Source organism: Mixophyes fleayi, chromosome 8 (genome assembly GCF_038048845.1).
Source record: "Mixophyes fleayi isolate aMixFle1 chromosome 8, aMixFle1.hap1, whole genome shotgun sequence".
In the NCBI taxonomy this organism is placed as follows: domain Eukaryota; kingdom Metazoa; phylum Chordata; class Amphibia; order Anura; family Limnodynastidae; genus Mixophyes; species Mixophyes fleayi.
The window spans coordinates 60179789-60196129 of NC_134409.1; the positions used below are offsets into that span (position 1 = coordinate 60179789).

The window sequence follows — 16341 nt, forward strand, 5'->3', positions numbered from 1 at the left end:
ATTATGATAATAACTATGATCAAATAAAACATGAGTGTAAGGAAGAAAATGCATTCCTACGCGTTCCTCTGTTAATTGTGCACAAACATATGTCTGATAGTGAATTAACATGAGAAGCAAATACAAACCAAACAAACTGCTACATGCACTAGTTTTTACGTCACATAAGTGGCTTGGTACCGTACATCAAGGAACGTATTGACTATAAACATTTGAATAAGTATTAATCAACTGGTATTTATTCAGATCTGTTCTTTATTGAATACAGAGGTGTGAATGCTCAATGTAAGTGTGTTTAAAAAAAAAACAAGCACAATACATTTGTTTGCGTTTCTTGATGAATGAGGTCCATAAACTCTACACAGATAGGGCCCATCCAATCTCATCCTCCAAAATTCAAGTAGACAATGTGATTCAATTATCGTTTGCAAAAATGGTAGTGCAGCAAATTTCAATGCTCAATTGCACCTAATTTACTTAATTGACATTTTACACAAAATATTACTGAATTTTGGCTTTGACCGAAATGCATAAGTAAAAAAAAAAAATACAAATTTAAATGTCCCCCTAATTAAACTAAAGTTTTCCATTAATTTAACTTCAATTGTATTTTATTAGTTTTCAAAATTTATGGGGTACAGAAAATAAAGGAGGTGGAAGGGAAGGACAAAAAGCAAGAAGGGTAAGGGGGGTTACATAGTGGGGAGAAACATACCAAACAATACAATATCTATAGGACACTCAAATTAAGTATTCATGGACCTTTTAAGCCACTTGGACACCCAAAAAAGAGATAGAAGACGGTTATCCTATATTCAAGCCACCTGAAGAGGACTATGGAGACCTATGAGGAGATTTGTTAAGCGAAAATGAATGGAGGGGCGGAATATCTATTGATTTAGCCGTGGGCGCTTCTTCACCTTCTGTTACATACTCATGCCAGCTAAACCATCTCATTAATGGGGAGGAAGGGGCAGTAGAATATGGCATACCCACTTTCTCCATTTCAAAGCTATATTGTACTTTGGCCACTACTTTCTTTATCGCAGGTGGGAGTGGGGACTTCCAGCTTTGCGCTATAGAAACCCTTGCGGAGATCAAAATATGTCCGAACACATATTTGGCATAAGGTGGAAATTCCTGAGGAAAATGCTGTAATAGCGCAACTTCAGGGGCAGGATTGAGAGTCTGGGCAATAACTTTATTTACTAACTTAAAAATCTCTACCCAGAACGATTGTATGAGAGTACAATTCCAGAAAACATGCATTATGTCACCTGGAATACCACATTGTCTTCAACAGAATTTCGACTGAGGAGGCCACATTTTATGAAGCCGGGTCGGGGTGAGATACAGCCTGTTAATTAATTTTATCATCATTTCTGTATGGTTCATACATCTGGACATTTTAAATAAGTTAACAAAAATAATTTCCGATTGTTCGCTAGTTAGATCAATCTGGAGGTCAGCCTCTGAATTCTAGACTTAGTTTCTGATGGAGTTGGGAGAGGGTAGCAATGCCAAAAGTTTATGCTGAAGTTTTCCATTAATGTAAATACATTCGTGTTTGACCTTCATATATGCCTTGTATAACTTATGGCTGTCTTTATTTGTAGTGTCAAAATGAATATATTAGTTTTTATGTTCACACTAACATATTTCCTATAAAATGTATCAACACTGTACGAAAGGTTTTGAAAGTTTACTGCCACGACATGGGATATACAAATGGATCCATTTTGCATAATTAAAAGGGCTCGGAACACACATCCACATTTGGAAACACATTTGTCACCCCTTCCAGCTCATTACAATATTTTGTCCCATAAAACAAAATCTAGTTTTTGCATTTCTGCTTTAGAACAGGTGTATTATGTCTTTCCTACTTTATGTATGGAATGCTCAGAGCAGCTCATGGTCGACCAGGCTGGCATATTATACTATGCAATTATTTGCAAACCTTTCAAGATATGCCATCCTACTTTACGTCCATGTGTCCATAAAAACAGATGTACAGGTGCAAAAATATATCTATTACATCTTTAAGCAGGAGCTAGGGGTTTTGTACTGTGACTCTCTGTTTGAACTTTGCAGATAAAGACAATAACATTCTTATTTAATATTCCAAGCCCCTATGTGGAATCACAATGATTTCGAATATTGCATTACAAATAAGCTCATACTTGCCAACTCTCCCGGAATGTCCGGGAGACTCCCGCATTTTGGGAGTGTGGCAATCTCCCGGAGCTGCCCACTTCACTAGGAAGTGCCCCACTTCCTAGTGAAGTGGGCAGAATTAGCTTCCAAACGCAGCGATTCCCGGTGAATCGCGGCGTTTGGCCCCGCCCCCCGCTGTCAAATGACGCGGTTTGCGTCTTGATGTCACGGGGGCGGGTTCAAAATGACGAGCATTTTGGAGCCCCGCCCCCATCACGCCCACCTCCCATGACAGGCTCCCGGAAACCAACTATTCAAAGTTGGTAAGTATGAATAAGCTTAGAAGTATCATTGTTGCATCTGAAATATGTTTTTAGTGGGTTACCAAAAACAGATCATCAAAACCAAAGTGGGAAGTCTACTCTTCTTAAGTAGTCATAATGGTAAGTCTAAGTGTCGATAAAACAAAGGAGGATTAATTTATAAAGAAAATATTTGTGAAAATGTTACCTGTATTCCTGAGTATCTGTAAACAATAATTTTTGCAGTGTTAAAGAACTGTGACTTTGTGATAACTGTTACCCTCCATTGCTAAAATTAATATTTCAATAATAAAAACCACTGAAGCAAAATTAGTGTCATCAGTTACTAATATCAAACTCACATAATTAGGCATGCATATTGTGTTATATTCTATAATATTTGTTACTTGCAGGCTAGTACTATATAAAATGTTCTATTTTATCTTGTTTCTACTATAGGTCTCAGAATCCGACTGTTCAATTTCTCACTCAAACTACTAAGCTGTATGTTGTATATATTTCGTGTCCTCCTGGATGACCCATCTGAAGTAAAAGGATCATGGTAATAAATGTATTTAATGCACAAGTCATGCTAATATACAGTACATATAAACCAATGTAAATTATATTTGTATAAATTATGAGTTCTAATGCCATGGCTAATAATTGGTTTGTTTCTGATGTCATCATTTCAGTGTCCATAAGAAAAACAAGTGCATTATAAGGAATGATGAACTTGCTACTTTAAATTATTACAGATATTAGAAGTGTGAATTGCCTGACAAGCATAAGAAGGAAATGAAAGGGATATTTTGAGCCAAAATAACTATATAGGCACCATCCTCGGATGAACAGAAATAAAGTTTCCTTATTCTAAATATATCATAACAAGCAATTAACATAACATCCAGAACAAAACACAAGCAACTGCTGTCCCACATCCAGTCTCAGCATTGATGGCTTCTTTCTTCTAATGCACTGAGAAGGGACTTTAAAAAGAGTGTAGGGATTCCCTGGTGGATTTCTGTCTGCTACTTGATAGTTCTATACAAGCTTCTTAGCCAACCATGGACAGTCAGTGCTGCAGCTCACTGACTGCCTGAGTTGTTTCCTCATCATATTTGTTAATAAATGCTCAACTATCACCAGCAGCTGTATGTAGCTTCAAAACAGCAAGCTGCACCATTCAGATTTGTGCACACTGTGGGCCTCACTATTTGGCTGTGTGGTGGTTCTTTATCACAGCTCCCACTTTAATCAGTCAGGAACTGGACAGTACACATGGGGTACAGCAGCCATAATGCCTCAACTCCTCCACAGGTTGCCACATTAGGCCTGCCTATGATTTATAATATCCTTATAATTTGCAGTACATGGTGTATTAACAGAGAGACAGACTTTCGTGCACATGTGCTAGGTCAGTTGACTGTAATTTCATGGTGTATTTTCTATACTCTAATTTAAAATATATATAAGTTTTTAACGTCACCTTCAATTAAAATTCTCCATTCTGCATACAAAACTGTTAAACAATGAGAGTTTTTATGATGTGTATGACACCCAACACCAATGGGACAGCTGAAATTGTGAAGGTAGAAAAAGTGTCTGTGCAGGGTAAATATAAAATATGGTAATGGTCATATATGCATAAATAATTAAATGAGTACTCATGTTGTAACACTGTGTTGGAAAACTTGCAGGCAGACATATGTGAAAAAAGGCAAAGAAAAAAAAACATATCGAGCTGCTGAGCAGACTTTATTAAATCAGACAAGTATTGTACAAGGTTCAAAGTGCTTGTTTTCTTCACACATTCTCACACTCTTGTGTACATAGAAAAAAATGTGTACAAGAAAATAGTTGATCATTTCCTGAAACGTTTACAAATGGTTATGTAATATGATTAGAGGAAGATCTCTTACTTAAGGGCTGTCCCTCCTTTATCCCGGACAGCCCCCACTGCTCTGCCTGCCAGCTGTTTAAGAACATTGTGAACAGGTGGACAGTGTGTAATGGATGAAATACACCTGGCAGGAACCTAGCAGCAATCCAGTGTCGGTGGTAATTCTAATTCCTAAGATCGACCCCAGACTATGACACAGACAATAGATCCCTGCACTGCTCATCTTCAGCCTCCATGTCACATAGCGCCTTTATAACTAACAATTACCAATTTTTATTTTTGGAAGCATAAAAATGAAAACAAGAAAATCTATAAGACTTGTAGTGTATTTGCGTTTTGGCAAATTGTTAGAAACAGGGTTACAGCTATTACTTAGATGATTAGAGTTATAAGTGTCTTCCACAATATTTCATCTAAATTGGTTTCTAAGACGCAAAAATGAACAATATGGGTAATTGTACCTTAAAATGAACAATATGGGGAATTGTACCTTAAAGCAGTGTACAAATTGAATGAGTCTTTAAGTTTTATTTGAGGAATTATGATAAATAACACACAATGCAATGATTTTCATTTTGTACTATAATAAGATCACACGGGTTATCATGGCTTACTTAATTCATCATCCAGTTCCCTGACTAAGGCTGGGTACACACTATAGTGTTTTCGATATTGCATTAGTGTGTAAGCTGCAACAATGAATGATTATCATTCCAAAGCACATAGTGACGTTCAGCGATGGAACAATGTCATTCTAATCCCGCAGTGTGTACGTACTCACAACCATCTGTCCGACAATCTGCAGATAGTTCCTCCATCAGCGACGTCTTTCTGGGAGTGTATATTTAAATTTATGATGTCTCTACGTCTGTCATGTGGTGCGCTGTCAAATTGTCAAGCAAATGGGAATAGTTTTCTTTTAATGGTGAATCAATAATACACCTGTTTTACATGTTCCATATTTAATTTTTGTGTTCCTGTATGCAAGTCTATACAACATGCATTGTAATCATGTGAAAATACATAATCTCATTAAAGACTTATTAATATACTGATCATCATCATCATCATCATCTATTTATATAGCGTCACTAATTCTGCAGCACTGTACAGAGAACTCACTCACATCCGTCCCTGCCCGATTGGAACTTACAGTCTAAATTCCCTAACACACATAGACAGAAGCACAGAATAAGGTTAATTTGATAGCAGCCAATTAACCTACCAGTATGTTTTTAAAGTGTGGGAGGAAACCGGAGCACCTGGAGGGAACCCACACAAACACAGTGAAAACATACAAACTACACACATATAAGGCCAAGGTCAGGAATTAAACTCATGACCCCTGTGCTGTGAGGCAGAAGTGCTAACCACTAAGCCACTGTGGTGCCCTCAACGTGACATGTGTCCATCTCTTCAATTCTGTATTATTATATGAACATAATTACATTTTTTCCCTATATCTCTGTGTATATAAATATTTTTTTTAATAATGGCACATATATTAATATATAATTATAATTGCATCTATTATAACTATTAATACCTGTACAGTTATGGCCAAATGTTTTGAGAATGACACAAATATTGGTTTTCACAAAGTTTGCTGCTTCAGTGTTTTTAGAACTTTTTGTCTGATGTTGCTATGGTATACTAAAGTAAAATTACAAGCATTTCATAAGTGTCAAAGGCTTTTATTGACAATTACATTAAATTTATGCAAAAAGTGAATATTTGGAGTGTTGACCCCTCTTTTTAAAGACCTCTGCAATTCGGCCTGGTATGCTCTCAGTCAACTTCTGGGCCACATACTGACTGATGGCCACCCATTCTTGCCTAATCAATGCTTGGAGTCTGTCAGAATTTGTGAGATTTTGTTTATCCACCCGCCTCTTGAAGATTGACTACAAGTTCTCAATGGGATTAAGATTTGGGGAGTTTCCTGACCATGGACCCAAAATGTTGATTGTTTGATCCCTGAGCCACTTAGTTTTTGTCTCTTGGCAAGGTGCTCCATCACGCTTTTAAATACATTGTTCGTCACCAAACTGTTCTTGGAAGATTGGGAGAAGTTTCTCTTGAAGGATGTTTTAGTACCATTCTTTATTCATGGCTGTGTGAATAAAGTGCCGCCACTCCCTTGGCTGAGAAGTAACCCCACACATGAATGGTCTCAGGATGCTTTACTGTTGACATGACACAGGACTGATGGTAGCGCTCACCTTTCCTTCTTCAGACAAGTGTTTTTCCAGATGGCCCAAACAATCTGAAAGAGGATTCATCAGAGAAAATGACTTGACCCCAGTCCTGAGCAGTCCAATCTCTGTACCTTTCACAGAATATCAGTCTGTCTCTGATGTTTTCCTGGAGAGAAGTGGCTTCTTTGCTGGCCTTCTTGACACCAGGCAATCCTCCAAAAGTCTTCGCCTCAATGTGCATGCAGATGCACTCACACCTACCTGCTGCCATTCCTGAGCAAGCTCTGCACTGGTGGTGCCTGATCCCGCAGCTGAATCAACTTTATCAGACAGTGTTTGCACTTTCTGACATTCTTAGGGGCCCAGAGGCCTTCTTCACAACTATTGAACCTCTCTCCTAGAAGTTCTTGATGATACAATAAATGGTTGATTTAGGTACAATCTCACTAGCAGCAATATCCTTGCCTATGGGAGGAATGCTGTGCAGGGATCTGTCAGGAGGGGGTAGTATGTCGACAGGACGGATGCTGTGCAGGGGTCTGTCAGCTGCAGGTAGTGTTTTGAGTGGAGGGATGCTCTGCAAGGATCTTTTGGGAGAAAATACTGTTTGGTGATGAGCTATGTTGTGCAGGTATCTGTTAGGAGCATACACAGTCTTGGAGGGAGGAATGCTTTGCAGAGTTTTTGGAGTTCTTCTTTTTTATGAAGTTGCTCTACTGTCTCTTTATAAGACACCCAGGCCCTACGATAAAGCTAAACCAAGAAAATGTAATTGTACTGTATGTGTGTATTCCAGTGAACACACAAATCTGTGAATTATCAGCTCCATCATTTTGTGAGTGACAGCACTCACTTCAAGATAGTGCTGAATCTGCAGCTATCCACAGGATGTGATGACATACCATGTCTGTATTGCTCAAGGAACACGTCCATTAAGATTTCTGCCTTAATCGTCGTAATTTCATTGCTTTTGGAGTTTGAGTGGAAGTGTTTCAATAGTTTGCTTACATTTTAGATGGTGTGTAAGTATAAGGAACCTTAATCGGACATATTAAACCGTAAGGTTTATTGTCTATGGTAGCTTTTCGTAAAGTTAAAATACGTATAATATCAAATTCAGAAACATGAACACCAAATTTTGACGCAGATAAGCATCACTTGGCTAGGCATGTTTATATCTATGTATGTACGTTCTGGCAGGAAGAGGCATGTATGTATGTATGTTTGTATGTATGTATGTATGTATGTATGTATGTATGTATTTATTTATGTTCCGGCAGGCAGAGGCATTTATGTATATATTAATGTATATATGTTCCGCCAGGAAAAGTTTTGTATGTATGTATGTATGTATGTATGTTCCGGCAAAAAGAGGCATGTATGTATGTTCCGGCCGGAAGAGGCATGCATGTATGTATGTTCCGACCAGAAGAGACATGTATGTATGAATGTATGTACTGTATGTTCCGGCAGGAAGAGGCATGCAGGTGTATTTCATCCCACCACACGCTATATATATATATATATATATATATATATATATATATAACTGCCATTAGACATTATACATAATAATTTAATTATGTTTCCAATAATAATACCTCCAGTGTTCTGTCTATAAAAAGCTTATATTACACCAAGGACAGTCAGACTTGTCCCCCTGTTTAGGTCTATGGTTTAGTTTGTGACTCCAAAGTGCCCACTTAGTGGTGATACTCAAGTATTTAAAGCACTGTAACCCTATGTACAATGGGGTTAAAATATTCCTTTGCGGTCGGTAGACATGGCATTTTAGACACTAAATTTTAGTCCAAACATCAGTCTTTAAATGCTGAAGTACTACAACCTGATTAGAGAGGGGACACGTGTTAAAAAAATTAAATAAAATTATCAAATTCCATTCACCTATATGTTCCATACTGCCACTTCAACCACGTTACATACTCTAACAACTTAATGTGGTTAGGGTATATATGTATATATAATATATGTATGTGTATATGTGTGTATATATATATATATATATATATATATATATATATATATATATATATATATAATGTATTAATATGTCCACCTTTTGTAATTGCACCCACGATGACTGTTCATTCCTCTATGATAACGGCTGACTATTAATATATTCTGTATATCTGCGTCCACCCTGTGTCTGTACCTCAGAAAATGTTCACTGGTTTTGCCTTTATTTCAGGCCTACTTATCTAGCAAGTACACCAAATAAACCGGAAAGATGTTTACAATACCTTTTTTTTTGAAACATTAGCCATTTTTTTTAAAAATGGATGTCAATTTAAAAAAATAAATAAATAAAAAAATAACGTTACATTGAAGAACAACTTAACCTACTAGTTTTTCAAAATTCTAAACTTCTGTAGTAATTATTATTAATTTAAGAACAGAAAAAATAGATTTCTACTCAGCGCCTCACTTTCAACTGCCTCTGGGAGGTACCTTAGTCAACTACACACTATTTGATTTATCCAAATAATCTCACAATAGTATAGGGACCCAACCAGCGCTGTTTATCTCTCACATGAAGATAAGAATAAACATAAAAATACTTAATTCACTGATGAGTGGGACAGATGTCGGTCACAATTCATCCATGGTGAAAGCAGACGTACACATGGGGAAGAAAAATAAACACAAAATAGTGCAACTCTGTGTGCACATAAATGTGGTATAATTTAATTATTAATTTAAGTTTTTATCTGGCTACAGGCTTCAAACATAACTTTTTCATACATGTGAAACAAGTCCAGGTAATTTTTCTCCAGTTTGTGGAACTTTTTCTTCGCATCATTTATGTTAGCCTTCTATTCTTTAAAATATTAGTTTAGCTTTTCCATCTTCCTAGCCCACTGGAAGTTATAGAAATATTTTTGCCTGTACCCTCCTTCTCTCCTTCCTAACTTTTGTCAGCAATGACAATGGTATCTAAACAGGGCCGGACTGACTATCTGGCACTTCTGCCAAAAGCCAGAAGGGCCGATGGCCAGATGGGCCAGTCCGCATGCCTGATCTGAGTTAGACTCACGAGATCTCCTCAGTAAGGAGACTACAGCGCGCCGGAGAAAGTGCTCAGCAGCACTGATTGCACCGGGGGCGCCCCCGCCCCCGACCAATCAATACTGCTGCTGAGCACTTTCAAGGGCCACCTGGATGCCATAGGCCCCTGGGCTGTAGCCCAGTTAGCTCTATGGTTAATCCGGCCCTGCGCCTATGCGAGCAATCACATGGGACGGTAGCTGTCACATGGTGCTGTCCCATGTGATTGCTCGCATAGGCGGCTGTCACTGATTCTCTGTCCGCTGGGCAGCGTGCAGAGTACTGCTGCTGGATGTAAAAAGGTAAGTGTCTGTGTGTGTGTAATAGTGTGTCTGTGTTGCTGTGTGGAAAATAGTGTGTGTGTGGCTAATAGTGTGGTTGTGTGGCAAATAGTGTGTTTTGATATAATATGTCAGGGAAGGGAGGATCTTAATATAGTGTGGGAGGTAGGCTATTTAATGGTGGAGTGTAGGTGGGGGCTAATTATTTAAGGTGCGGTGAAGGAACCTTTAATTTAATGCTGGGGTGGTTTAGGGCTATCAATTGAATATGGGGCTGATTTTGGGGAGAAGGGCTATTTATTAAATATGAATTATTTATTGTCGGGGATGGTTGTGGAAAATGGCTATATTTATTAAACTTTAATGCTATTTAATTTATTGCTGGGACTGTTTGGAGAGAGGGAAATATGTTTTAAAGTAAATGGGTATACTGTTAATTTAATGTTGGGGCTGGTTGGAGGAAATAAGTCTACTTATTAAATGTGAATATTATTATTGTGGGGACTGGAGGGAGGCTTAATTATAAAATGTGAGTGCTATTGTTTTAACACCGGGGCTGTTTGGAGTTTTCTAAATCTCATGTACCCATTTTTTTTCAAAATAGGACATCCAATATTCCAGGATCAAGACAAGAATGTACTGAGCTAAAGAAACCAGCTGCTACAAGTGGTGAAAGTGACCAAGACAGGTAGGAGAGAGCAGGACAGTCTGCCAACTGTCCTGATTCTGGTGGGGCAGTCCTGATTTGGTCCGACTGCAAGGACAGTTGGGAGGTATGTCCCGCTTCACAACATACTGCTTGTGAAGGCAAAGCTGTGTGCTTCTAACAGTAGTGCCTGTGCATTTGTCTAAAATGATAACCATGTTACATAATAGGGGCCCTGATGTCTTAAATACCCCAGGCCCCTGAGCCTTAATTCAGGTCTGGTTAGGGAAAGGGAACTGATAGCTGCTCCCAGTTCCTGTACAGGACACAGACTGCAGAGCAAGCTGAGGAGCTCTAAGTATCACAAGATTTGGTAATCTCATGAGACAAAGAGCTTCCCTGCTCACTCTACAGGAAGTTCCCACCCTTATGGATGTCTGTAGCACCAGAAGCATAGATAAGTACAGTGAGCTGTGGGTGTCATAATGTGCCTGGGGGGATGGCGTGATATGACTGGGAGAGCGTGATAAATGTAATGTATTATTATAATGTATGTATCAATGCCCCATGTTGATCACACCCACAACACAAAGAGGTCACGCCCTGTTCGGCGCCGCCGCTGGGCGGCAGCACATATTTTCTTTCCTGCTGGAACTGAGGTGGGCCTGTGTACTTTAAATGCCATGGCTGATTTTTAGTCCCAGTCCGGCTCTGTATCTAAATGAAGAAAGGAAAATAATTTAAATTATGTTTAACGAAGAAACAGAGCATAATATTGTTTTTTATGTGACAGTTACCATTTGCTTACCTTAGACACTGCTTGAAATCACTTTATGCTGATGTCTGTCCTGGATCTAGCACAGTATGCTGCCATGCTGGTCCATAAGATAAAATAATTAAACCATTTTTTAATACAGTGGTACAGGGTACACCTTAGTTTTTTTTTTTTTACCGTTTTACAATGTTTAATTACTTTCTTTCAGTTCTTTTATTTCCACAACTTCAGTGATTCCTTTTTTTTTATAGTCACTACATCATCTTCCATTTTAATTTTTCGTGTAGCTATGCAGCACACTTATTCACACACTTTTCTTTCTGTACTAATTATACTAATCGCTATTTTTACCGTTAATTACTAACACCGTTTACTAACTAGTTTTACAATGTTTTAATACTCACTTTTTTATGTTTTTGTTTTATGTTCATTCATACTCTCATCAACCTTCTGTGCTCTTTGTTCTTTAGGTCAGACCACCTCTTTTGTTACCTTTTTTTCGCATAGCAGATGCAGGAGCTTCTGCATAATTAATTCCTTTTGGTGATTGACTTTTCAGTATTTATTCTTTTGACCGTCTTAGTCATGCTGGTCCAGCACTTTCACCATCATCTCCATCTCCCTTAGGTTCATTGATTTGGCTCTTATAACCTCATCCATTTCCATTGCTTCTTCTTCTCTATCCCCCTCCACCTCTCCATCACTTCTTTCTTTCACCTGTTCATCCGCCATCATATCAAGTACAGCTGGTAACAGACGGGCTCCTCTATAATTTTATAGACGCAGACATGGGTGTTCACAGTTGGTATGGACCAAGCACAGCAGAGTGGAGCATTGTGGTTGAGCATTCATTCTTTCATAGCCCTCATGTTTGCAGCTGTGTTGGAAGAATTTTTGCTCAAGTATGGGAACAGATACAGTCATTTATTTACCTTATTTAATTGTGATTATAGCAAGATAAGTGTAACAAACTTACCTGCTACATGCTCCAGCGACATCCCGTTCGTGCCAATCTCAGCGCTTCTGGGTAGCGGGTCACATGACCTATCTGTCGGGGCAGGTGTTTTGAATTGCTTTCTCTGTTCAGATGCTGTACTGACACTCAGACTGTGTCAGTGCAACAGTGCTGTTGAGCGGCAGACTCTCTGTTTTGCTGCCCTCTTGGTTGTTCTCCTTGTTCCCTCTGAATTCCCTCTATCAATTTCCCTCTGCCTGTCTGACCCCGCATTGCTGTTCTACTGTGTATAGTACTTGGCGTGTCTGACCATGCTTCCCTGGATCTTCTGTGCACCAAACTAGGCTTGTCTGACTACGCATTGCTGGATATTCTGTGTACCAAAATTGGCTTGTCTGACTACGTACTACTGGATCTCCTGTGTACTGAACTTAGCCTGTCTGCCCATTCTGCACCTGACCACTCGTGTACCGGATGTTAGCCTGTCTGACCATTCTGTGACTGACCACTTATGTAACAGATCCTAGCCTCTCTGACCACTCTGTGCCTAATCACTCATGCACTAGATTCTTATCCGCCTGACCACCTTGTGTTATACTCGGTTTTCCAGGTTTCAGTCACTGATATATCTCCTGGGTACGCCTTCCATCTTTTGGGCCTTGTGTTACATCCTGAGACAGTTCAGGGGGTTGCGACCTACGAGTTCTCATCAGCTTGTGGCGGTTCTTGGTGGATACCAGGGAACTCGCTAGACTCCCCGTCCTTGGCCTGCCAGTGCTAATTGGGATTAGCACAGGTTCATGTCTCACAGACCGTAACAGTAAGTACTTTATTGCATGAGAGTTTGTGTATTTTTGGGCGGGATATGTAAATATGACTTGTTTGTTTTTTTGTTAGAAAAACAAAACTGTAGAGCTCATGAAGGACATCAATGAGGCCTACAGGTCCCGTACCTACTTGTGGAAAACAAAATAATAAGAATACTCTAAAAGGCAGAAGAGGAGCTTGGCTTTGGATGAAATGGTGAAAGTGAGCCTTACCCATTATTCAGGGGCAACTGTCGAGTTGGTCAACGGGAAGATCTAGAACATGAGGACTGTCTTTAAAAAGAAACTTAATAAGTTGGAGGGCTCCAAAAGATCTGGGGCAGAAGCTGAAGATGTTTATGTGCCCAAGTTGTGGTATTTTCAACTCCCTTATTTCATCTGTGATGATCAAATTGCAAGACAGTCTATCTGCAGCATGGAGATGGAGAGCAGTTCCTCACCTGATGTTCAACACTCAGACGACATACCTGCAAGTGGCATAGTAAGTAAATATACAACATTTTTAATGCATAAAATATATATTTTCCATGTCGCTGACAAAGAAAGTTATTCAATATAACATTCAATGCGAATGTACATAAATTACAAAATATCATTCTGCTAGGACACAGCACCCTCACAATTAAAATATTTTAAATAAGCCCTCCTGTTTAGCTTTGCCATGTGGCTGACATTTGTCATATGTGAAGACTCATGTGGTGTCAACCCTACCACTCTCTCAACATTTAAAGTATTTTAAATAATACTCGGTGCACTCTGTACTCCAGGACAATTACGCCTAAGAAAGTTGTGTAGGACACAAAAAGCCCTCACTACATTATCTATTTTGACTAGGTGCAGATTTATGGTGGAATGGAAATTCCTGAATTTTTCACAACTCGCCTTAATAATTTATAATTAAAAATCCTTCTTTCTGGTGTGAGACTTTTTTGGAGATAAGGTCTTAATATATTGTTGTGCAGCGCAAAGGCTTCATCAGCAACATAAACAAAATTTAGTCCAAATTGTGTTTTGGTGCGTGGTAGCAAATTCAGTGAATTGTTCTTAAGTTTGTCATGGAAGGGAGTCTGCCCCAATGCCCCACCATCCTGACACTTTTACATTTTTACCAATGTTCACGAATAGAAATTCATAGTTGGCATCCACTATGATCATCAGGATAATGCTGAAGAATCCTATGTAGTTGTAATAATAGGATCCACTGTTTGAGGGTGGCATAATTCTCACATGTTTGCCACAATTTGGGAAATTCCAAAGTGTTTAAAAATCTTGCGCATTAAGTTGTCATTCCTCCACTCTTGCAGGAAACTGTAAGAGAAAGATTGTTGTAATGTAAATTAATACTTGCATGTGTTATCATACTAACACGTAATAGTTTACATTCTGTTTTTATTACACAGCCAGCTGCTTTATCTGAAGCCAGATTCTGAGATGTGGCAGAGTAATGTGGAACACCCCATGGAACTCAACTGACAGAAGACAGCCAGTAAACCACAGACATACTGACACAGGTTACCACAGATGGACTCACACAGGACACTGTTAAAGCCACCAATCCACAAGAGGATCAAACTGGCAGGAGGGGGAAAAAAGGTTACGTGACCATGAACAAAGTGACGTGATTACTAGAAAAATTATAGCGTCTGCAACCCAGTTAATGGCAATGGAATCAGACAAATGTGACCTGCTTGGGACAACAGTGGCAAAAAAGAGAAGGTTTGCTGTCGAAATGCGAATGGAGATGGAACATTTAGTTAATTATATGATTTATAGGGCACAGAGCGGGGATCTCTCACAAGACTCTATATTGACACAATTCCTCAACACACATGGGCATTGGCATTTCCGGCTGCACCGATTTCAGTCACTATATTCAATACCACTCCACAGGCAACATCCCAGCATGGTAAGCCAAACAAGTACCCCTTCCTGCCTACAGGACTTCAACATCTATGGGAAGCACAAGTATGCTACAGTATATCGGTCACCCTTGGAAAATAGTGAACATTACCATTATGAACAGCTGTGACAACTGTGATGTTTTTGTTTTAAATAAAATAAGTTTTTATATGTTTTAGGTGTGGCCTATTTTACTTAAAATATTAATTTTGGTTGCCATTCTTCAGCCCATTTCTGGTCTGCACATCAGAGATGGGTCTCATACCCCTCCCTGCCTATAGGCCCAAATCAGCACTTCCACTGCATGCTGCCATACAGTAGAAGCACATGTTTGCCCTCAGTTCTCAAAAATATTTGTTTTGCTATACCATATTTTCTGCTGTGCAGACATGAGTTCCATATCCCTCCTGCCTATAGGCCTGAATCAGACCTAATCTACTGTATGCTGGCAATGGACAGTATATATTTTGTTTGTGTGGTTTTTAATATTCTCTGCCCCACTGGGGCATGAGTTAGATTTCGACCATGGCCTTATCTGTGTGGCGTTTGTATGTTCTCCGCGTTTTTGCGTGGGTTTCCTCTGGGTGATCCGGTTTTCTCCCGCACTCCAAAAAGCATACTATTAGGTTAATTGGCTGCTATTAAATTTACTTTAGTCTCTCTCAGTCTTTGTGTATGTTAGGGAATTTAGACTGTAAGCTGGGCAGTACGGTGGCTTGGTGGTTAGCACTTCTGCCTCACAGCACGGTGATCATAATTTTGTTGCCAGACAATGGCCTTATATGTGTGAAGTTGTATGTTCTCCCTGTACTTGTGTGGGTTTCCTCCGGGTGCTCTGGTTTCCTCCTACACTCCAAAAACATACTAGTACGTTAATTGGCTGCTATCAAATTGACCATAGTCTCTCTCTCCCTCTGTCTGTTAGGGAATTTAGACTGTAAGCTCCAATGGGGCAGGGACCGCTATGAATGAGTTCTCTGTACAGCACTGCGGAATTAATGACGCTATATAAATGAGGATGATGTTGATGTGCTTGGCTTCTATTTTAATAAAAAAAAGTTTGTTTTAAATCAGACTATTTCTTTCACCAACCTTCATATACTGTCCATGCAGAACTTGTACGATATACTCACAGGTCTCAGTTATGATCAAACCCAGAGCTTGCAGTTAATTTTCTGTTTTGTATTTGAGATCAGTCAGTGTCCTTCCTGTGGCCAAAAATCCTAGGGTAGCAACCAGTCTCTGCTCTGTAGATATGGGTCTTCTTAAATGGGTGACCTCCTTCTGGATAAGTGGGGAGACAAACTGGAGCAGCTACTGGGATGTGCCCAG

General features: G+C 39.2%; 1 protein-coding gene across 4 annotated transcripts in view; it reads left to right on the plus strand.

The window, feature by feature from the left end:
* Positions 1 to 16341, plus strand: part of KCNT2 (potassium sodium-activated channel subfamily T member 2) — a 614388-nt gene that overhangs the window by 240139 nt on the left and 357908 nt on the right. For all 4 annotated transcript variants that reach the window (XM_075182645.1, XM_075182644.1, XM_075182642.1 and 1 more), the window contains exon 3: positions 2919 to 3021. In XM_075182645.1, coding sequence (XP_075038746.1) covers positions 2919 to 3021 — 103 coding nt within the window. The remainder of the gene's footprint in view (positions 1 to 2918; positions 3022 to 16341) is intronic.